We start from the raw sequence: 19,446 nt of genomic DNA, 5'->3' as shown, positions 1-19,446 counted from the left end.
GCCACTGTGCAGGAATCAAACCGTTGTCAGCTGGTTATGTGGATGGGTTATGGGACTCTCTGAGTGTGTGTGTGTGCTATAGCTAAATGCCACAGAGTTTGTTTCACCAGCTCAGCAATCAGCGCTCTGAGCCCCCCCCTTCGCATAAATCATCTGCTTGTCAAAACGAGAAGAAAATTCCTGCAGACATATTTTCAGAGATAACGTTGATGTGGGAATGAAGCGGACAGTTCAATCATGTCTGTCGTGACACACACACAATCACACACTCACACACACACACACACACACACACACACACTCCCTCTGCTTTCACAGAAAACAGCAGAACTGAACCCTTGGTACCAGCGACTGTGAGGTTTCTGATGAATGACTTGTTTCTTCCGTCGTCCTGTTTCTGTTTTTCCCCTCGTCTACCAAACTGACACTCAATCTCTCCACTTCAATCTCCTCTTTATTATTTTTCTATCCCATCTTCATTTTCCATCTGACTTCCTCTACCTCTCCCATCTGCAGCCTCGACACTCATCTTTACCACACTGAGGCTTTGGATTTCATTTCTTTCCAGTTTTACTTTAAACCTTATTTCTCATCTCTTTACCTTTTCATCAACAAACCTCAACCTCAGAAACTGAATCCTGGGGATTCTGAGGAGAGACTGAAGGTTGTGGCTGCTGGTTTTGACTCTTTACCCGACATGTGAACTCTCTTCCTTCTTCATAAACTGGCTCTGGAATGACCAGCACATTCCCAAACAAGGCCAAACCTCCAGAGAGCAAGCGATCTGATGTTCAGTTATTCCAAAAGCAGCAGTTTGCCACACCCAGCCACTGAAGGAGGGGAGAGGAGGAAGTGAAGGGGGAAAAAGAGGAAGGTGGCCAGGGACTGTGGAGAAAAAATGTTGATTTGTGTACAAAAATGGCAAAGCACAGACTAATCGCACATAATGGGCCGGGCGGCCTCTCCAGTTTTCAGAGTCCTCCAGAAATAGGATGTTGTGATTATTCCCAGGCTCTATCTGCCACACTGATCTCACTGCAAATAATTCAGCAGGGTCAGACGCTCCGCTGCAGAGCGGAGTGAGAGCTTTGAAATGAAAATCCCCTTTTAGCACCGAAATACAACAAAGGTTCCACCTCTGTGGTCTCACGCTTCAAGACTTCATGGAATCTGCAGCGGGTACACCAGAGGAGGAAGAGGAGGGAGGAGGAGGAGGAGGAGGAGGGTTTTCCCTGGTGCCTCTCTGACTTCAGCTGATCAGGAGGAAATCAAACTGAAGCTCAGCGGGATTCAGTCTGATTTAGGGTTAGATTATATTCATAACTGGTTAGTCTGTCCATAATTTTCTCTCATTTCTTCTCTGGATTGTGAAGAAAATTGTGGAAAGGCTCGACCAACACATCATGCGGCTCAGAACGTCATCGAGTTAAAGCTCCACACAGTCTAAAGGTAGATGTCCATGTGTTTGTGATTATAAAGCAGGTCTAGGTTCTATATTAATACTGTGAAAGTATCAAAGCCTCAGTCCACAGAGAAATGCACACAGTCTGTATTCAGAAACTGAGCCTTAAAACCAGCCGTCAGGACTTCTGGAACTTTGTGATGTCACAACAAAGCAGTCACCACCCTCAGCCATGCCCCAAACCCCGCCCACCTGGACCCACCATCCAACCTTGCAGGATCTGGTGTTTGGTGTTTACCTGAAATCTGCTATATTCTTATTGGATCATTCAGGAAACAGTCAGCCAATCAGAAGAGAGGCTTAGGATATCAATACTTCAGATAAAACACCTGAGAAGTTCAAATGTAGATCTTTGCTCACTGGTCTATATTTACAAATCAAATCATGAATATGCAAAGAAAATACAAAGAAATGTCTTATTTTTCAATTCCTATCAACAGAGAATTCAGAATGAATTAATGTCTCGACAACAACATTCACTTCTCTCACTTCACATTTCAAATTTCTGTCTAAATCCCCAAAGGTATCAGCAGCAGCTTCACAGAGCGAAGGCCTGCGCACAATTACCCAGCTCAGTGCCTTTGTTGGAACTGCACAATTTCCTCAGATTATAAAACTGGGGAGACACTGAAATCTAATCTGTGACTTGAAAACCTCCCAGAGTCTAAAGAATTCTTGTTCTCCATGATACAGTATCTCTGAAGTGACACCAAGTGAGGTCATTACAGCTGCTTCCCAAACAGCTAAAAGGACCAGTTATATTGATGATGTTGCAAATTATCTACATTTAAAATTTTTCTTTTATTTTATTGAACTATTTACTTTACTATGTACTTTACTTCTAGTCAATACAGTGAACCTGCTGGGAAACATCCAGCTGTTACAGATCAGTTTGTGTCACCTGATGACTCTCAGTCCAGTGTTCCCGCTCTTTCCGCTCTGTGTTTGGTCTCCACCAGCTGCTCTTTAGCTGCAGGGCAGGTAGAGGACAGAGGCTTTTTACAGATGTTTCTCTGAAAACATCTGCCTGCTGTGTGAGAGCGCTGAGAGGCTGCAGGCAGTATAAGAGGGAACCCACGGAGTGGGATCATAATTATTTTTAGGTCCATTACTGAGTGAATCCCTTTCACATTATTCCTCAGTGTCTGACCAAGACAGACAGCAATAACAACGACTTGCAGACAAACAACATAAGTCGACTAACACAACACTGCAAAGTCAGAAGGAAACAAAAATCATTTCTACTATGATCATATAGAAAATTCCATCCTGAAACAACCTGACATCTTCAAACAACCCAAAGCTGCTCTACAACCCTAAAAATAACACATCACAAAGGAGACAGAGTTTTCAGTTATTTCTTATGTAACTCAGGTGGAATTTCAATCCTCCAGGAGGATATCTGAACAAATCCACTTCTGTGTTCTCACACTGGCTGAAAACCACAGGACAACAACCAGTGCTCCTGTTTTTACTTATGCTCTACAATGAAATGTACCTGAGTTATTAGTCACTCAATAAATATAATTATTTTCAAATCAAGTGAATTGTCTAACATGTCCACCTGTAGTGCAGCCACGCGCTGACATTACACAGAAATCTTTATCTGTTACCAAACATATTTCACCTGTCAGAGATAAAGCACCAGTAAGTCTGTCACTGGTCCAGAGAGGGGTCTGGGTCAAGGAGGATTATGGGAAGGATACAGGGGTCGTATAGGCCTGCAGGCGCCTGCAGGTCCACAACTGGAGCTTCTGTTTCGAGTCCGAACAATGAAGCAGGAAACAGCTGCAGGCCCGAGATCCAGCAGACACAACCTGGATCCTTTCCATCATCCGCTGACAACAACAACACAAGCTCCTCACAAAACAAGACTCACATCAGACTGTTCTGAGGCCACACTGCTGAAGCTTCACTCACACAGATGTCATCATCTGGAAGTATCCAGAGTGAGTCAGTGAATCAACAGTTGATGATCTGCCTCAGTCCGTTCACGTCTCTCTCCACATATCAAACACCTGACAGACAGCAGTCCAGTCACTGAAGGAGCACATACACATAATAACAATTATAAATGATAATAAAACAGGAGGTGCACTCTGTCCCACTCACTTCAGCTTTCCCACAGGTTTGGTTTTTTAAATACTGACTGTGAGAGGCCGCGACCCGTCAGGTAGTTGGCACAGAGACACATGATGAATCTCAGCCTGTTCTCCTGAGCTGCACACTGAGAGCTCAGGCTTGTTACCGCCTGCTGCACAAAAACAAACCATCACAACTGGTAACATACTGTAGGTACGGGTGTGTGTCACCGTATGAACCAGGTATTATCATTTATCAATAACTGATTTGCTGCTTCTGTTGGAAACTCAAACAAAAAACATGTTATGTAGAAGTGGAAAAGGGAAAGAGCAGGAGGTCATTCTATCCTGAGGACCTGAGCGTCAGGACTTCTGGAACTTTATGATGTCACAACAAAGCAGTCACCGTCCTCAGTCACGCCCTAAGCCCCACCCACATGGACCCACCATCCAACCTTGCAGGATTTGGTTTCTCTGCGTGTTTACCTGATATCTGCTATATTTTTACTAAATAAACCAAACCACAAATATATCTTCTGATTGATATCAACACCTCAGATAAAACACAGGAGACGTTCAAATATGGACCTTTAAAGTATTCGACACATGTATATCTTTGTTTGAAAACTGGGATGTTTTGTATATTTCTAATCTTATTATATGTAGATATACAGACAACACTAACCTGCCTGAGAAGCCAGAAATATACAGCATGTGTGTACATACACTGCTGATGGTCACTTTCTCCAACAATCAAAGTGGATCAGAACAGATTCAGCCGTTTGAGCACAAATGCGACTTCTGTTGTGACCACAGAGCTTTGATTCGGTTCTTTCTTCTAAAAATAGACTTCTGTCCATGTCAAATGACACACTGGCAAATCATAAGAGATGGTCCTCTCTGACATAGAAAGCAGCTGATTTGCAAGAGGAGAGGAAGATAAGAATTTCATCTGACAGTCTTTAGACTCGGTCTGCTTTTGTGAGGCCCACACACGCGACAAAATCCACTTTTCAGAGGACGGAAAACAGACATCAGATGTTTGCACAAGGCACAAACAGCATATTTGTGTCAGTTAAACAAAAAGGCTTCGTGATTTCACATTTCCTGGGTTGCTGCGTGCTTTGATTGTCCCCACACTAACCAGTAGTTTAGCTGTAATCCTGACAGAAATAACATAAAAACAGACCTATATTCAGAAATGAATTGTGACTCCCAGAAAGGGCATATTTTCAGTCACCACCTTTTATTATGTTCTTTTCCATGCTGCAGTTTCTCTGTCTATAAATGGTTCTAACTAGTGTTTACAACACTGAGTAAATTACAGCGTTTCTGCTCGGTGTTACTTCAGCTGTAGTTGAGTCCATGACCTCTGACAGACACTCTCAGTAGGATATTATACTGACAGAGAAACAAAGTGTAGGAACAGTGGTGTAAAGGCAGCATGGAAGGCTGCAGTATTTCAAACAGGCACAGACACATGAAATTCAAAGTTTTACAGAGCATTAGTCAGACCGGATGTGATGCTGTTAAAGTGTTTAGGATGAGAATCACTACCCAGACTGCCTGGGGTGACACTGAAAATCCTCATTTCCATGACAGAAGATGCACAACCGAGCGAGTGACTTGTGTCTGCACATTTACAGTGAACACATTTCGTCTACTATGTAGAGAAAAGCTGAATATAGTGAAAAGGGAGAAAAGCACAAGGCGTGAACGCTACTCTTCATCTCTCTGCAGACACATCTGTTCACTTTAGAAGAAGAAAATCCCGACTGATGTCGAACTTGGCTGAGGAATAGCCATCTGATATTTTAATTATAGATAAACACTGTCTGGAAAAGACACAGTTCTGTCATTACTGTAAGAACAGAAGCTTTACGCTACAACTTTACTGTCGATCTTTACTTGACAAGCACCTGTGGCTGTGTTTCAGTCATAAACAGTAAATAACAGTGGTTCCTGTGGTCCCATTTCTACAGTGACTTTATGCTGTCAATACAAAACTGAGAGTCTCTTTCATTAAGCTGCTTCACTGCGCTGTTTTCCCTGCAAGGCTTTTGATTCATATGTACATAAAGACAGAAAATTATCAAAGGAGCCAGAGCAGTCAATTGGATTTATAAGATCAGCATAGTGTATACAAACTGCACACTGGCTCTGTAACTCAAACAACAAAGTATTCTGCTGTTCTGCACTGCGCCTCAGGTCCCGATTAGACCTCGATGCCTACACAGCAGTTATCGACTGCACTCCCAGCTGAATTAGTCGACTGGACCGCAGCCTAAAGCCTTAAGCCTTAAGCCTAAAGCAGCTGTGGGTAGATGACAGGAGAAAGGAGGGATTGAAATCTCCTACCAGGAGGATACGGACAGAAACACATGGAAGTCTAACTGGACACATGAGGGACAAAACACATGCAGCTGACACTCAAAATGTAAAACTGAGGGAAAGCAATTTGCATTTTCTTTAAACGAATGGCTTGGAGAAAATGCTAAGTCACTGCGACAGAGGAGGATGCCAAGGCTGTAACTTACTGTCAGGAGCTCTTTCTGGAAGGACTTCCTCTCTTTGCTCTCTGTGTTGTTGCAGTCCTCCTTCAGCTTCTCCAGCACCGACGCAACCCTCTCAGGTTCACTGTCCAGCTCCGCACGGCAGAAATGTGTCAAGGGCAGGTTGACATATCCCAGGGCGTCGGCGAAAGCTCGCCAGTTGCCGATGTTTTCCATCAGTATAGTTCTTACGGAGGCGTAGATGTAAGTGAGGAACTTGCAGGGCTTCAGTATTTGCTCCAGGAACAATGAAGTCGTAAGGTCGGGCCCGCTGAAGTAGATGGGCTTAACTTTGCCGACCACTAGCACGTTCTTTGCATGGACGAGTCCCATTCGGCCCTGATAATATCCAATGTACCACTCTTTTGTCCACAACTGGCCCTTCAGCTTGATTTTCTCCTCACTCAACAGAGCTACAAAGTCTCCTTTTTTGTACTCGAGCAAGTACTGATTTTTTGTTTGTCGGATGACAGTTTTGATTAATTTTCCAAACTTCAGGTTGTTTATCCTCCTGTCCTGGAAAATGGGGTACTTGGTGGTGATAGCAAGAGGCGACAAGACTATCTTGCCAACTTCCTTCTTCTTCAGGAAGCGTCGTTGCACCGATGTCTTTGGCCCTGCTTTGGGTGGCGGCGTCGGTGTCTGAACACAAAACTGAGCCAGTATACAATCTTGGTCATCTTTGACCTGGATCCTTAAGGTGAAATCAGAAACATCGTCGGCATTACGTGAGGCAATGACATAGACAAGTCTGCTGACTTTACCTAGTTTAACCTGGAAGCCTCTGACCACTCTGGCCTGTTCGCTAGCCTTTACCTCGAAGTTGGCCATGTTGGAGTAAACCCCAACGCGGAGGTCCTGCGGTCTGGACAAGACAAACTGGTGTTTACCCCAGAGTTGCAGTGCCACTGGTGGTACAGACTGTGCCTGCTTGCCGACCTCACTCACCAGTAGCGTCTTTGGGGCACAATCGTGGCCAAACATAGCCACGACTGTCTTGAAGGACGGGTGAATATGTTTGGGACCATACACTCCTAAAGTGATCTTTTTAACCACATGCTCCCAAACTGTGGAGTCCGGAGATATGGACTGAGACTGAGCCACAACACACACATACATGCATGGTTCAAGGTTATCCAGGCACACCTGAACTGTGTCCCCGTACATGTAGGCCTGAGGAATGGGAGTGTAAGGTCCCTCTTTACAATCACTCCTGACACACAAGACTTCTGTGGTCTGTCTGCTCTCCATTTTCACCACAACAGACACTTTCATCTCCAGGGTGATGGTGGTTTTGGTCTCCATGTTGCTGAGTTTGATCTCAACCACAGGGCTGACGGTGGTGCAGCGATCGTTATTCAGCTCTAGCGGTGGGTCAAGCAGAGCTTTGATTGAGATCTGCTGGGTGTCCCCTGGGACCACATGCCCTTCAGGTATGTGGATGCTGATGTTGGTGTCTGGAAGCTGGACAGCACCTCCTGAGCTGTCCAGCCGACAGACGATGTTGGTTTCCACTGGCTGCGTTTGGCCCCAGCCTGGGTTCTGGCCCAGTGAGTCCAAGTCATGGCAGGACCTGGCAAGCTTCCGATGGGTGAGCCACGCTGTCCGGAAATCCTCCCTGCTCTGGAACTGCTCTGGCGCCGGTGCTTTCAGGCCTCCGAAGAAACTGGTGGAGGCCTGAGGGGCGTCGGACTGAGCCTGCAAGATGGACAGCTCAGACAGACTGTAGGATCGTTTGCTTCTAAAAAACGGGTTCTCCCTGCGCAACGTTTGCCCTACCCCTACCGTGGGACTCAGAGGGCTCAAGTTAAAAACGCCACTGCCAAAACCATTGATGTCGGCAGTGCTGCTGGTGGAGTTGGGCACTGATGGAGCGAGCGTGTCAAACAGAAGGAGGTCAACTGATTTCTCATTACTGTTCTGATCAAGTGGGCTCTGAGGACCCCCGTTTAGGAAAGGGTTTGTAGAGGTATGCGTTCCTGCAAAAGGATTTCCATTTTGGAAGGTGGTTGGTTTCAGAATCACCCCTGCCCACTCTCCTAAAAGGTCCATTTCTTTGGCTGCCTCCTCATTACAGTCTCCCACAGTGTCAATCATCCCACTGTCACTGAAAGACGAGTCTCTATAGTTGATGGGCTGCACATAAGCTGCAGGGATGTAACCCATTTCTGTGTTGTTGTGGGCATACCACCACTCTGCTCCTGACGAGTCCAGAACGTAGAGGCGGTCCCCTTTGGAGAACTTCAGGGTGGTGAAGCTGGATGGGCAGTAGTCTTTTATGGCAACGACTTCCCTGGCAGCCCCAAAGGAGGCAGTGGCATCCAATCGTAAGGCACTGGGAGAAGGCACTGGAAAAGAAAAAAAGATTTGGATGATAGAGCATAATGTGACTGTTTCTGTGAACTGCATCTTTCCGTTTGAGCAGCTGACCTTTGACATCAGTGAGACTGGCTTCTGACACTCCTTCGCTGAGATCGATGAGTGTCCCCTCAGACTTGCAGCGAGGGAGAGAAGTGTTGTTGTTGGTGGTGGCTCTGATTCGATGGGCAGCCATGTTTGGACCCGTCACTGTGCCGGTGTGTTCAGGCTACTCTGATGGGTTTCCTTCAACTAGTGGCCGAGTCGGACGTCAACAGCCTCCCATGATCTCTGAAAGACACAGGAAATATTGGATTATATTTAATAAAACTAATAGATATATAAATAGTCTTTATTATTCAAAATAAAGACTTATTCATAATTTAAAGCTCTTCTCCAGCATTTTATCTGAAGTGTTGATCTCCATCAGAAGATATATTTGTGGTTTAAGAACCAAAAATCATCTCAGTGTAGTTTTACATCTCCTCTCTCAGGCTTCTCTCTGGAGCTCTAGTGACAACAGGTCAGTCAGCCAATCAGAGGAGAGGATCTGATCCTCTCCTCTGATTGGCTGACTGTTTTCTGAGTGATCAAATAAAAATATAGCAGATTTCAGGTAAACACTTAGAGAAACCAAATCCTGCAAGGTTGGATGGTGGGTCCAGGTGGGTGTGGCTTGGGGCGTGGCTGAGGGCTTGTGACTGCTTTGTTGTGACATCACAAAGTTGCAGAAGTCCTGACGGCTGGTTTTAAGGCTCAGTGTCTGAATACAGGCTGTGTGCATTTCTCTGTGGACTGAGGCTTTGATACTTTCACAGTATTATAGAACCTAGACCTGCTTTATAATCACAAACACATGGACATCTACCTTTAGACTGTGTGGAGCTTTAAACTGTGCAGTGCTCTGTGTGAAACATCATAAGTCCTGAATCCCCGCCCTCGCCTTTTTGAAATTTGGTTGTTGATGTTGATCATCGCCCTGTAACTGTGATTTTGAACCCACTTTTCATTCTCTTTTCATGTTTTTCAGTTTGTTGCTTATAGGCTTTTAACATGCTACAAATCAACATAAAGTAAGCAGTAAATGCCAGTATAAAGTGAATATGCATAAATATGCGTCTGATTAAAGTCCTTCTAAAATAACTTTGATCCTTCAGCCTCCTCTCAGGAGTTTGGATCTTCATGTACAGAATCAGAGCAACAGGAGGATCTGAAAATCTGAGAAAACAGAATAACAAATAATTTCACGCAGAGTTTCGGCAGATATTTGTTAAATGTTGATTCATGGATATCAGTTTATTATTCGTGTCAATTCATACCTTACTGATACATGATTTCTAGAATCATTAACACACTGATAAACTGAGTGGAAAATGAATATTTAAAAATCTGGAGGGTGTTTCATTATTTACAAAAAGTGCAGCTGTTTTCAAAGCATCATGGGCAGAACTGACTCCAGTATCAAATGAATCATATGTGAACTTTACTGGTCTGATATTTTGAAAATATATGTAAATAATTGCAAAGTTGTTATTTCACTGTAAAACTATGCAATGGCCAAAACATACTTGCTCTTCTTTTGACAGTAAGGTGGTCCTCACACTGCTGCTGACTCTCAGCTGTTAGCTTCGAATTAAAACACTTCACTATGTCCGTCACGGCTCTGTTTTAACTGACAATGGTTCATTTTAACTAACTACAAACAAATATCCACTCCACTGTTCTACATGTAAATATGATGACTACAAAAGAAGATGAAATAAATGGGTGAAAACTGCAAACAGCAGATGTGGGTCAGTGGAACACACATCGGTTGGAGAGACATCAGGCTTTTTAGTTCGATCCATAATTCATAACGGTGTCGGCTCAGGGACGAATCGCGGCACAGAGAAGAGGAGGCTGATAGTTTACTACTGACTCACTGCTACAGCAGGAGACATTCAGCCGGAGCAGATCTGAGGAGCACTGCCAACAAAGGCCACAACTGCTCTACTCAATTAACATGATTTTACATCTTTATATCATATGATGCACTGATGCTGTCCTGGTTCGAGTTGATTGGACAAATACAGGAATCTTTAGAGCTGATGAATTTGTTTTGGCAGTTAAATGTTTAATTTATTTTCACTGATTTCACTGTCTGCCTGAAGGCAAACAGGCCTTTTTCACAGCAGACCTTTTGCAGGTGTCACTGATAACATTAACAATGGCTCTGTTGTAATCCAGTGTCCCAGTGACCCAGCATGCACAGCACCAGGACCCTGAAACTGGAGCAGCGACAGGAATCCAGCCGTCATTCGTTTTAGTATTTACACCTGTGCTTTTGTCTTCAGTGAAAACAGCCTCTTGTACTGCTTGTACTGTACTATTGTGTTATCTCTTCACAAATCTCTATCTGTGCATGGTGTGTCTCTAGGGATGGGTTCCACCACTTCAGGCCAGGCTGACATTTCTCAGTAACATCTGGGTGGAAAGCCATGAAAGTTTGTACAGATGTTCATGATCTCTTCAGGATGAATTACCCAGCCTGAGAATTAAGTCAAAACTTTACTATTTATTCTATCTTTGCATTTCGTGCTGCTTTTCAAATGTCATCATGCTAAGCAACATGCTAAACATGCTACTACGATGGTGAACATGGAAAACATTACACCTGCTGACCTGCAGCATGTTAGCATCTTAGCATGCAGCTGTTGGCACTTAACTCAAAGCACTGCTGTCTAATCACAGCCTCACTGAGCTGCTAGCACAGCTGGTTCAGCTCTGTCAGAACCTGTGTGTACCTGATCAAAGTGGTCACACATGAAGGCAGAGTGATTCGTACACTGTGTCCATATTCAGGGGCCACAACTTCATAGACCGTGTCCTCCAAAGGATGCGACCCCTTGAACTGGGACACAGCTATAGAGAGGGGGAGATGTTGCATCATTTCATTTGTAATGATGACATGATATTAATTTAACCATATCAGCCATCTCTAGTTTAAATTCATGTCATTTAATTAGTTTTATTGCCTTCATGAAGCTCGTATGTTTGTTGCAACATCTGAAAGGAGAACGATGTGACGATGCAGTGACACTGTCGTCATCACTGTTGTTCCTTCTGCTTCACATTAAACACACAGAGGCAGACAGAGAACTGAGGCTGCCCCGAAGTGTTTGTTTTCAGCTGCAAAACCAGAAGTCACCACATAACAACTTCCCACTGTCTCCTGTTGACATTTAGGACTTCAGAGAAATTATTCCATTATACTTTTAAAGCTGTTACCAGCCCATTGACTGAGGCTGAATTATCATTTTGCTGAGTCGGCTACTTTACAGCATGTGATACTCCGTAAACCTCCCAGTGGCATCACAGCCTGTTATATCAACCTGCACGTGTACAGTGTCTGAGCCTTATTAGACGGGAAAACACAAAACCACACGACTGACTATATGAACTCATGATGAATCTGTATCCCCTTATATGTCGGCAGAAATGTGACCATTGTCTTACAGCAGTGTTTTCTCAACTAAAACATGAGTAAATATTTCACACAGTAAATGTCATAAATTTACTACATGCTCCTATTGTTTAGTGCATGAGACAGGATATCTTCACCACTTCTGCTAAATGATTTCCTTGGCATTAAAAATCCTCTATCAGTCAGGCTCTGATACAAAGTGTAAGAAAAACATAGTTCCTCAAAACACTGGTTAACTAACTAACTTGAAACTAACTAAGTATCAATCAGCCAAATGATTGTTTTTCAGATTAATTTTGTCTGTAAAATATCAGAAAGAAGTATTTAACATAATTACATGTTCTGTCTGACCAACTGTCCAAAACAAGATTTAAAAGAAGAAGAAGCCGGAGCCAGAGGTTTCATGTTTCTGTTTGATGAGTGACTTTACAGTCACTTTAATCATTATTTTCTAATAACACTGTATCAATGTCAAAGTGAAATCAATGTCCAGGAGTCTGTGGTAGTGATGAACCCAGACTCATCAACTGAAGCTGCAGCTCCACAGAGCCTCATAGTGAGTTCCAGCTCCGTCACAGAGCTGGAACAGAGTGATCAGGAGTTTCTGGTGGAGAACAAACACAGAGTGAACAGAGCTGGACATAAACGCTGCAACACGCCACAACACGCCATGACAAGCCACGACACGCCGCGACACGCCACGCCACAACACGCCACAACACATGGATCATTGTGTTGATCTGTAAACAAGAAACTGTTCACGAACAATTTCACTGTGTCAACTTGTGATTAATCCAGTGACACTGGAGACGGGTTATTGCCAGGAGCCGCACAGATCAAGTGTTGACACGGACTCTCTGTCTTTGTTCTGCTTTCAAATTTAAATGACTGCATGTTTGTAGAAAAAGACACAGGTCTGACATGTTCCTGCTGGATGAGGCAGAAGCTCCACGTCCTCTGCTCCAGCCCTTCAGCTGTTACAGTGCAGGACAAACACTGAGGCAGATTTGATCTTTTCTGCTCTGTGTTGTTGCAACAGCCTGACAAGCATCTGAGAGGAGCAGAGGGCGCTGACAGCTTTATATGTAAATGTGACACTCTCTGTTTCAGCCAGGCTTCTGTGTGTGTTCCTATTTGATTTACATCTTTTATTCTTCCTCTTTTTTATTGCTCTATATCTTATCTTTATTCACTTGAACCTTCGAACATCTTCTCATGCTGACTTGTGTTGTGGATACTGACCCGTTGTTTTACTGTCTTTCAATTCAATTCAATTCAATTTTATTTGTATAGCGCCAAATCATAATATACATTATCTCAAGGCACTTTACAGGGTAAGGTCAAGACCTTACTTTGTTACAGAAAAAAACCCAACAGTTCCCACAAAGAGCAGCGCTTGGCGACAGGGGGGAGGAAAAACTCCCTTTTAACAGGAAGAAACCTCCAACAGAACCGGGCTCAGGGTGGGGGGGTCTGCCTCGACCGGTTGGGTTTAGGAGAAGATAGAAAGAGGGGGAGGGGGAGGAGAGGGGAGAGAAGAGAGAGAGAGACCAGGAACAGCTGTGTCGGTAATGGTGTTATCAATAATAATGACAGATAACAGTGGTTAATAGTAAAGGTGAGTAGTGGTGGATCTGGATCCTGCTGCTCCAGAGGCAGAGAGACCTGCAGAATGAGGACAGAGAGAGGGAGAGAGAGGAGAAGCACAAACTACGGGAGAGAAAAAATACAAAGTCTTGTTGGTTTGTCACTGTGAGCTGCTCTGGCCTGAATAAAGGTGCAGGACAAAACATTTGATTGGTACAAACCCAGCAGGGTGTCCAGCAATCAACATCTTTGATCTGAAAATATCAGCATCACATTCAATGATCCATCCTCCTCAGACCCTGAAGGCAACTCTGTCATTGCTAATTCCATCCCAGTGCGAGCACGCTCTGCAACCTCGACGGCACGATGTCTGGATCTCATCTCTTCAAAGCGGGGGTGGGGGAGGGGTGGCATAGAGGGAGGTGTAGTGAGGTCAGATGTAAACTGTGGGTGGTCTGCAGCAGCAGCTATCTAAACCTCAGCCTGACCACCCTGCACTGTTTAACTCCCACCACAGAACAATTGTGGGTGGGGACGGCTCTGCATGTAAATCTGAGAAAAGGACAACAACCAGAAAACTCCGCCATGCAAATCGCCACATGTTGCCTCGTAATAAGGCGCTGGGAGAGGCTGTAATGAGGCTCAGCCAGCTCCTCTGCTGACAGCATGTCAAGAACTCTCCCTCTGGAGCTCTCTAATAACATTTCTGTAGAGTTTAATAGTTGGCACAGACTTCTGTGATGTGTGGGATTAACATTTAAAGATATTTCATGTGTCTCATCGAGGGATTTAGTCAAGAAGGCTAGTCTTCTGATGTGGGTACTTTCCTCAGAACGGAAACAACATCGAAACAGGATGAAACTGCTGCTTTACTCTTGTACGGTGTTGATTTTGGTGCATCAGTCTCAGGATTTAGTCTTTGGGGATGTTGGGTTGGGTTTGATTTTACGTACAGACCTGGAGTCTGTCTCATGAAGACAGTTTAATCAGTCTCTCCGAGGTCACTGGCTTCACTTGACCTCTGCAGGGAAAAGACCTGCAGACAGATGAGATGCGCAGATAAACGAGTGGAGGCCTTATGAAGATGTGTGTGACCAGAATGTAGCAGGAACTCAGCGTCAGGGAGCAGAGGCTCATCATGAGGCTCATCACAGAGTGAGACTGTAGAGAAAAGTCTCCACCAGGTTGTCAAGATGTTAATCAGACTGAAGTGACGTTTCTTTTCACTTCAATCATTCAGTCTGACATTGTGTTCATCTAAGAGTGACACATGTAGCAGCTGCAGCCGGCTGGATCCCAGTTTGTGTGTCCTCTGTCTGCAGTGTGCGTCGAACTCCTCATCAGGAGATGTGTTTACACAGGATGAGCATGCGTTCAGCTGGATTCACTATTTGAGACAAAAATCTCCACCTCTGAAAAGGAGGCGTAAACATGGCGCCGCAGGGATTTACAAGAGCCACAACAAAAGCTGCAGTGGCAGAAATAAGTTCACAGATATACAGTGACACAAAACACCAGTGGACGGGGAACTGCGGTCTGTGCTCCTCTAACTTCACCATCAACGATGTAACATCACCACAGACTGCAGCTAAACTTTTCTTTGTTTGAAGGAGCATTTCCCTCAGTATTAACAACCACACCCCAACACCAGCTCCACCTGCTCCGTCTGTCTGGTGCAGGATCACGTTCATGCTCCACCTGCAGCTCGGTGTGTTGACACTGACACATTCAAAGGTCCATATTTTACTCTTCTCCAGGGTTTTATCTTTAGCTCAGAACTTCTGAACCTTTAATCCTTTGTCTTAGAAGAAGCTGAGATCTTGTTGTCATCATCAGCTGATCAAAGACACTCTGTGTTTCCCCTGTGAATGTGTCATAAAAAACTATTTGGCACCAGCCTGTTCCCGGGGGACATGCACTCCACAGGAAGTGAAGAGCTGAATAAAAAGAGAGGCATGGATGATGGCTTCATAGAGAACTTCCTCTGAGGGGACTGTGAAGGAACGGCTGAGTGGTTCTGTATATTTTTTGCAGGCAGGCTGTTCTCCCACAGTCGCTGCAGTGAACTGAAGTGTGGAAATTGTCTTACGGTGCCTCGGCAGGGTCAACGTGCTGCTGCTCCCGCTGCCCGCTCACAAAGATCGGCCCCACGGTCCAGACAGGAAATGAGAGCAGAGGGTGGAGAAGGGCTGATGTGATTATAATTTTATATTCATAGCTTTGGTTTGTGTTGGGAGAGTCCTATCAGTCAGAGGGAGCCGTTAACACAACCTCCTCCTCCTCCCCCTTCTGCTGCAGACAGTTTGAAGGACAGACCAGCAGGCAGCCTGCGGCGGTCTGGGCTTCAACAGGGCTGACAGTGGATCAGTGTCACTAAACAACTCTACAGAGAAGGGCAGCAAACAAAAGATACAACCAAATTCTCTTCCTGCAGCTGCAGGACAAAACGCTGCTCCAGACTTTACTGGACAATCTGGATCCTGTTAAATCTTCTGGGTAAATAATTTGAGCTTTATTTCTTCTTTCTCCAACTGTAAAGATGTATTTGGTGTCTTTAAAGTCAGGTGGCAAACAGTAGTAGGAACAATTAGTCATGTTTGCACCAGATGGAAATATGAAGAGTGGACATATTCACTTCCAGATGATAAAACAAATTCTCCTTTGCATCACTATAAACTCAGTGTTTGAGGAGTATCACATTCTTATCATGTCCCTCAGCTGCACGATGTTCACATCGAGTTAAATACTCTAACTCATGACCAACACTGGTCCATCAAACACAAATACTCCAGATGTCTGGAGAGTCATTTTAGACACATTTCCTCCAAATTCAGTCTGACATTCAGCAACTTTGGAAACTGGGATCTCCACTAGAATTAAAAATAATGATCTGTATCTCTGAGCCTCTCTACTGTCTGTACAGAGAGCTGCAACGATTAGTCTGTTAGTTTAGAGAAATTCACACTTGCATCAGAAAACATAAGGAACTCAGATTGTCTTGTGTTAGTACCTGTGTTCATATCACAGCTCATCCCGCTGACTTCATGCTGCTGCATGAACAGGACAGAATATTCTGTATCTGTTCAGAGGAGAAGACAGAACATTAATGAGGCCTGAGCCATAAAACTGGTCACTGTACAAGGTCGAAGACACGATGTCGTTCACCCCGCAGCAATAAAAGCATCCTGATGACCAAAAGACTGACTCCATATTACCCCCTCGGTGTGGGGCCGAGTCTCTGCTGTGAGTTTAAGGACGACTGCTCCTGAGCAGGAAGTGGCTGAGGAGGAAATGCCTTTGTGATGAGAGGCAGCCAGATCTCTGCTGACTCTCCCTGCCTGCCACATTTCCTTCAAAGGACCGCCTTCAACGCATTGTTCTCATCTGCTCCCTCACAGGCCACAAGGATGTTTAAGCCTCAACAGCAAAAGAAAAAAAATGAGATTTTATGTGTAAAAACCATCTCACAGAAACAGACAAAACTTAAAGCTCCATATTTTTAACTTCTCCAGTGTTGATCTCCATCAGAAGATATATTTGTGGTTTTAAGAACCAAAAACCATCTCAGTGTAGTTTTACATCTCCTCTCTCAGGTTCTCTCTGGAGCTCTAGTAACAACAGGTCAGTCAGCCAATCAGAAGAGAGGATCTGAGCCTTTTTGTGTTCTTTGTTGTGACATCACAAAGTTCCAGGCTGGTTTTAAGGCTCAGCTTCTGAATACAGGCTGTGTGCATTTCTCTGTGGACTGAGGCTTTGATACTTTCACAGTATTAATATAGAACCTAGACCTGCTTTAGAATCACAAACACATGGACATCTACCTTTAGACTTAGACGCCGCTGAATCTAGGCCATTTTTCTCTATGGTGGGACTTTGGTTCATGAAGTTTAAATCCACATCAAAGTGCAAAGAAACAGACTTCAAAGGTGATTTAAGCTTGAAGTCAGCATGTCTGTTAGGACACATGCAATTTATTCTTATGAGAGAGAATATAAACAGAACTGTGTTTGTTTACATGAAGGCTCTGCAGGGCACCTTTAAATAGCACTTTACATAACGCTGTGACAACAACACAAACCATGCAAACAAGTGTCACTGCACAATAAATACAGACACACCTAATATTATACAACCACATGCACTGTGGATAATGACAGCCGAGAGAGAAAGGGAGAGGGATGACTTTTCCAAAACCACAGCTCAGCTGACCACAGTGTAATTTTCCGAACATTAAACTTGACTTCGATCAAAAGGAGCAGATAAACAACAGCTCTGTGTTTAAGGTGAACTGCTGCAGCATCCAGAGGTTCAGATCTGCTCGTGACGTGATTCTGTTGTAGATTTTGCAATGAAAACAAAGCAAGCTTTCATGATGTGTTTTCTCACCACATGTGGAACCAACAGAAGTTAAACTGATCCCAGCCCTGCCTCACAGTTGGAGCCACAAACACGCAGAGAAGTCTGGTTCTGTTTCAGTGAGGGAGAGTTTGGCGGCTGAGCGAGCATCGGCTGAGCGAGCTCACCACGGCCCTCGATTCAGATAATGAGAGAAGCCCAGGTGCTGAGTTCTCAGGAAGCGGCTCAGTGAGAGATGTAAGAACGCAAACAGTCTGATACTGAGTCAACATTGCTGAGGCCTGGAGTGTGAGGGAACAAAGCCCCAGTATCTCCCGTCCCGGAGTGAGGCGGAGCCACGCTGCAGGGTGCACGGTCCCTGTCAGAGAGACCTGTTTCTGTGCATCTGGAGCGTCACACTTCAACATCACAACCACACCTTCAAACATTATCACTCACATACAAGGAACGGTTAAAGGTGCCCTGTGCAGTTCTCTAACAAAGTTGAGATCTAACAGTGGTGCTGAAGCAGTTTTCTTCCTCATAAACCATAACCAAAGCCAATTTCTGAACCTGCTGAAACCTGTATTTTTTATCTATATTGTTTCCATCCACGTTTACTTGCCTGGAGAAGCACATGTATAACAAACAGTCCAGTCACAGCACTGCTAGCAGTCAACTAGAGTAACCGCCTCACACTTGTTTCCTCCATCAACCAGTCAAATTGCAGGAAATCTGGTCACAGTCCTCCCTTCCTAAGTTAATTAATGACCAGAGGTGTTTTTTGCAGAACATTATGATGTCCCTGTGAAGTTGGCCTTTATCCAATTAGACATTTGTGTTAAGTTGTGTCATGATCAGTGTATGAATTCGTAAGTTATGCCCAAAATGTTTTGTGAGGTCACCATCACCTCGAGCTTTCATGACCAAACTCTGGTCCCTTCATCTCTGAGTCTGTGTGAAGACGTTCCCTCCAGGTGGTCTTGAGATATCACATTTAAGAGGCCAAAGAATTTTCGAGGTCACAGTGATCTTTACCTTTGACCTTTGACCACCAAAATCTAATCAGTTCATCCTTGATTCCAGATTGACATTTGTGCCAAATTTGAGATTTAGAGTTCACAAGAATGAGATGGACAACCTGAAAACATGATGCCTCCGAACCCAGCTGTGACCAGAGGCATGAAAACTGTACAGGCTACCTTTAAGGTTAACGGCTCCTGTACTTCTTAACGGTACCTGTGTATTAATTAAGGTGAAAAACTCACTTTGAAAACAGTCCAAACCCCAAATGTGTTCAGTTTACAGTCACTGGTTTCCACCGCGGGAACATTTCCATTAATCAGGAAACGGTTTCTGAACTCAGAAACTTTACCTGGAGGAAGATGAGTGTTTTCTGTTCTGTCTCTCTCTCTCACACACACACACACACACACACTCTGTCTCTTTTCAGCCTTTACATTAATCCAACACCGTTCAGTTCAGACTTGTATCGTGCTGCTATGGAAATGTTACTAGGTCTGACCCAGTAAGATAGACATCTCACTTATTCAAACATGAAACCAACACGTTTAACTGCCATCACATTAATGCAAAAGTGGTGCATGT

The 19,446-nt window shown here is 44.3% G+C and overlaps 1 protein-coding gene across 2 annotated transcripts in view; it reads right to left on the bottom strand.

Annotated features, from left to right (window-relative positions):
* Window positions 1-19,446, bottom strand: part of LOC139614862 (SH3 domain-binding protein 4) — a 32,059-nt gene that overhangs the window by 4,935 nt on the left and 7,678 nt on the right. Inside the window, exons 1-3 of one of the 2 annotated variants that reach the window (XM_071472503.1) lie at window positions 16,514-19,201; window positions 8,526-8,744; window positions 6,081-8,443 (exon numbers count right to left, since the gene is read on the bottom strand). In XM_071472503.1, the coding sequence (XP_071328604.1) occupies window positions 6,081-8,443; window positions 8,526-8,649 (2,487 nt within the window). In that variant the 5' untranslated portion in view covers window positions 8,650-8,744; window positions 16,514-19,201. Of the gene's footprint in view, window positions 1-6,080; window positions 8,444-8,525; window positions 8,745-16,513; window positions 19,202-19,446 lie in introns of those variants that run through there. The other variant, XM_071472502.1, reaches the window with a different exon arrangement.

Source organism: Trachinotus anak, unplaced genomic scaffold (genome assembly GCF_046630095.1).
Source record: "Trachinotus anak isolate AG129_WGS33_773 ecotype Australia unplaced genomic scaffold, CSIRO_AGI_Tana_v1 ptg000039l, whole genome shotgun sequence".
Lineage (NCBI taxonomy): Eukaryota > Metazoa > Chordata > Actinopteri > Carangiformes > Carangidae > Trachinotus > Trachinotus anak.
The sequence above is the reverse complement of the archived record's forward strand: the minus strand, read 5'-3'. Positions and strand labels throughout refer to the sequence as shown.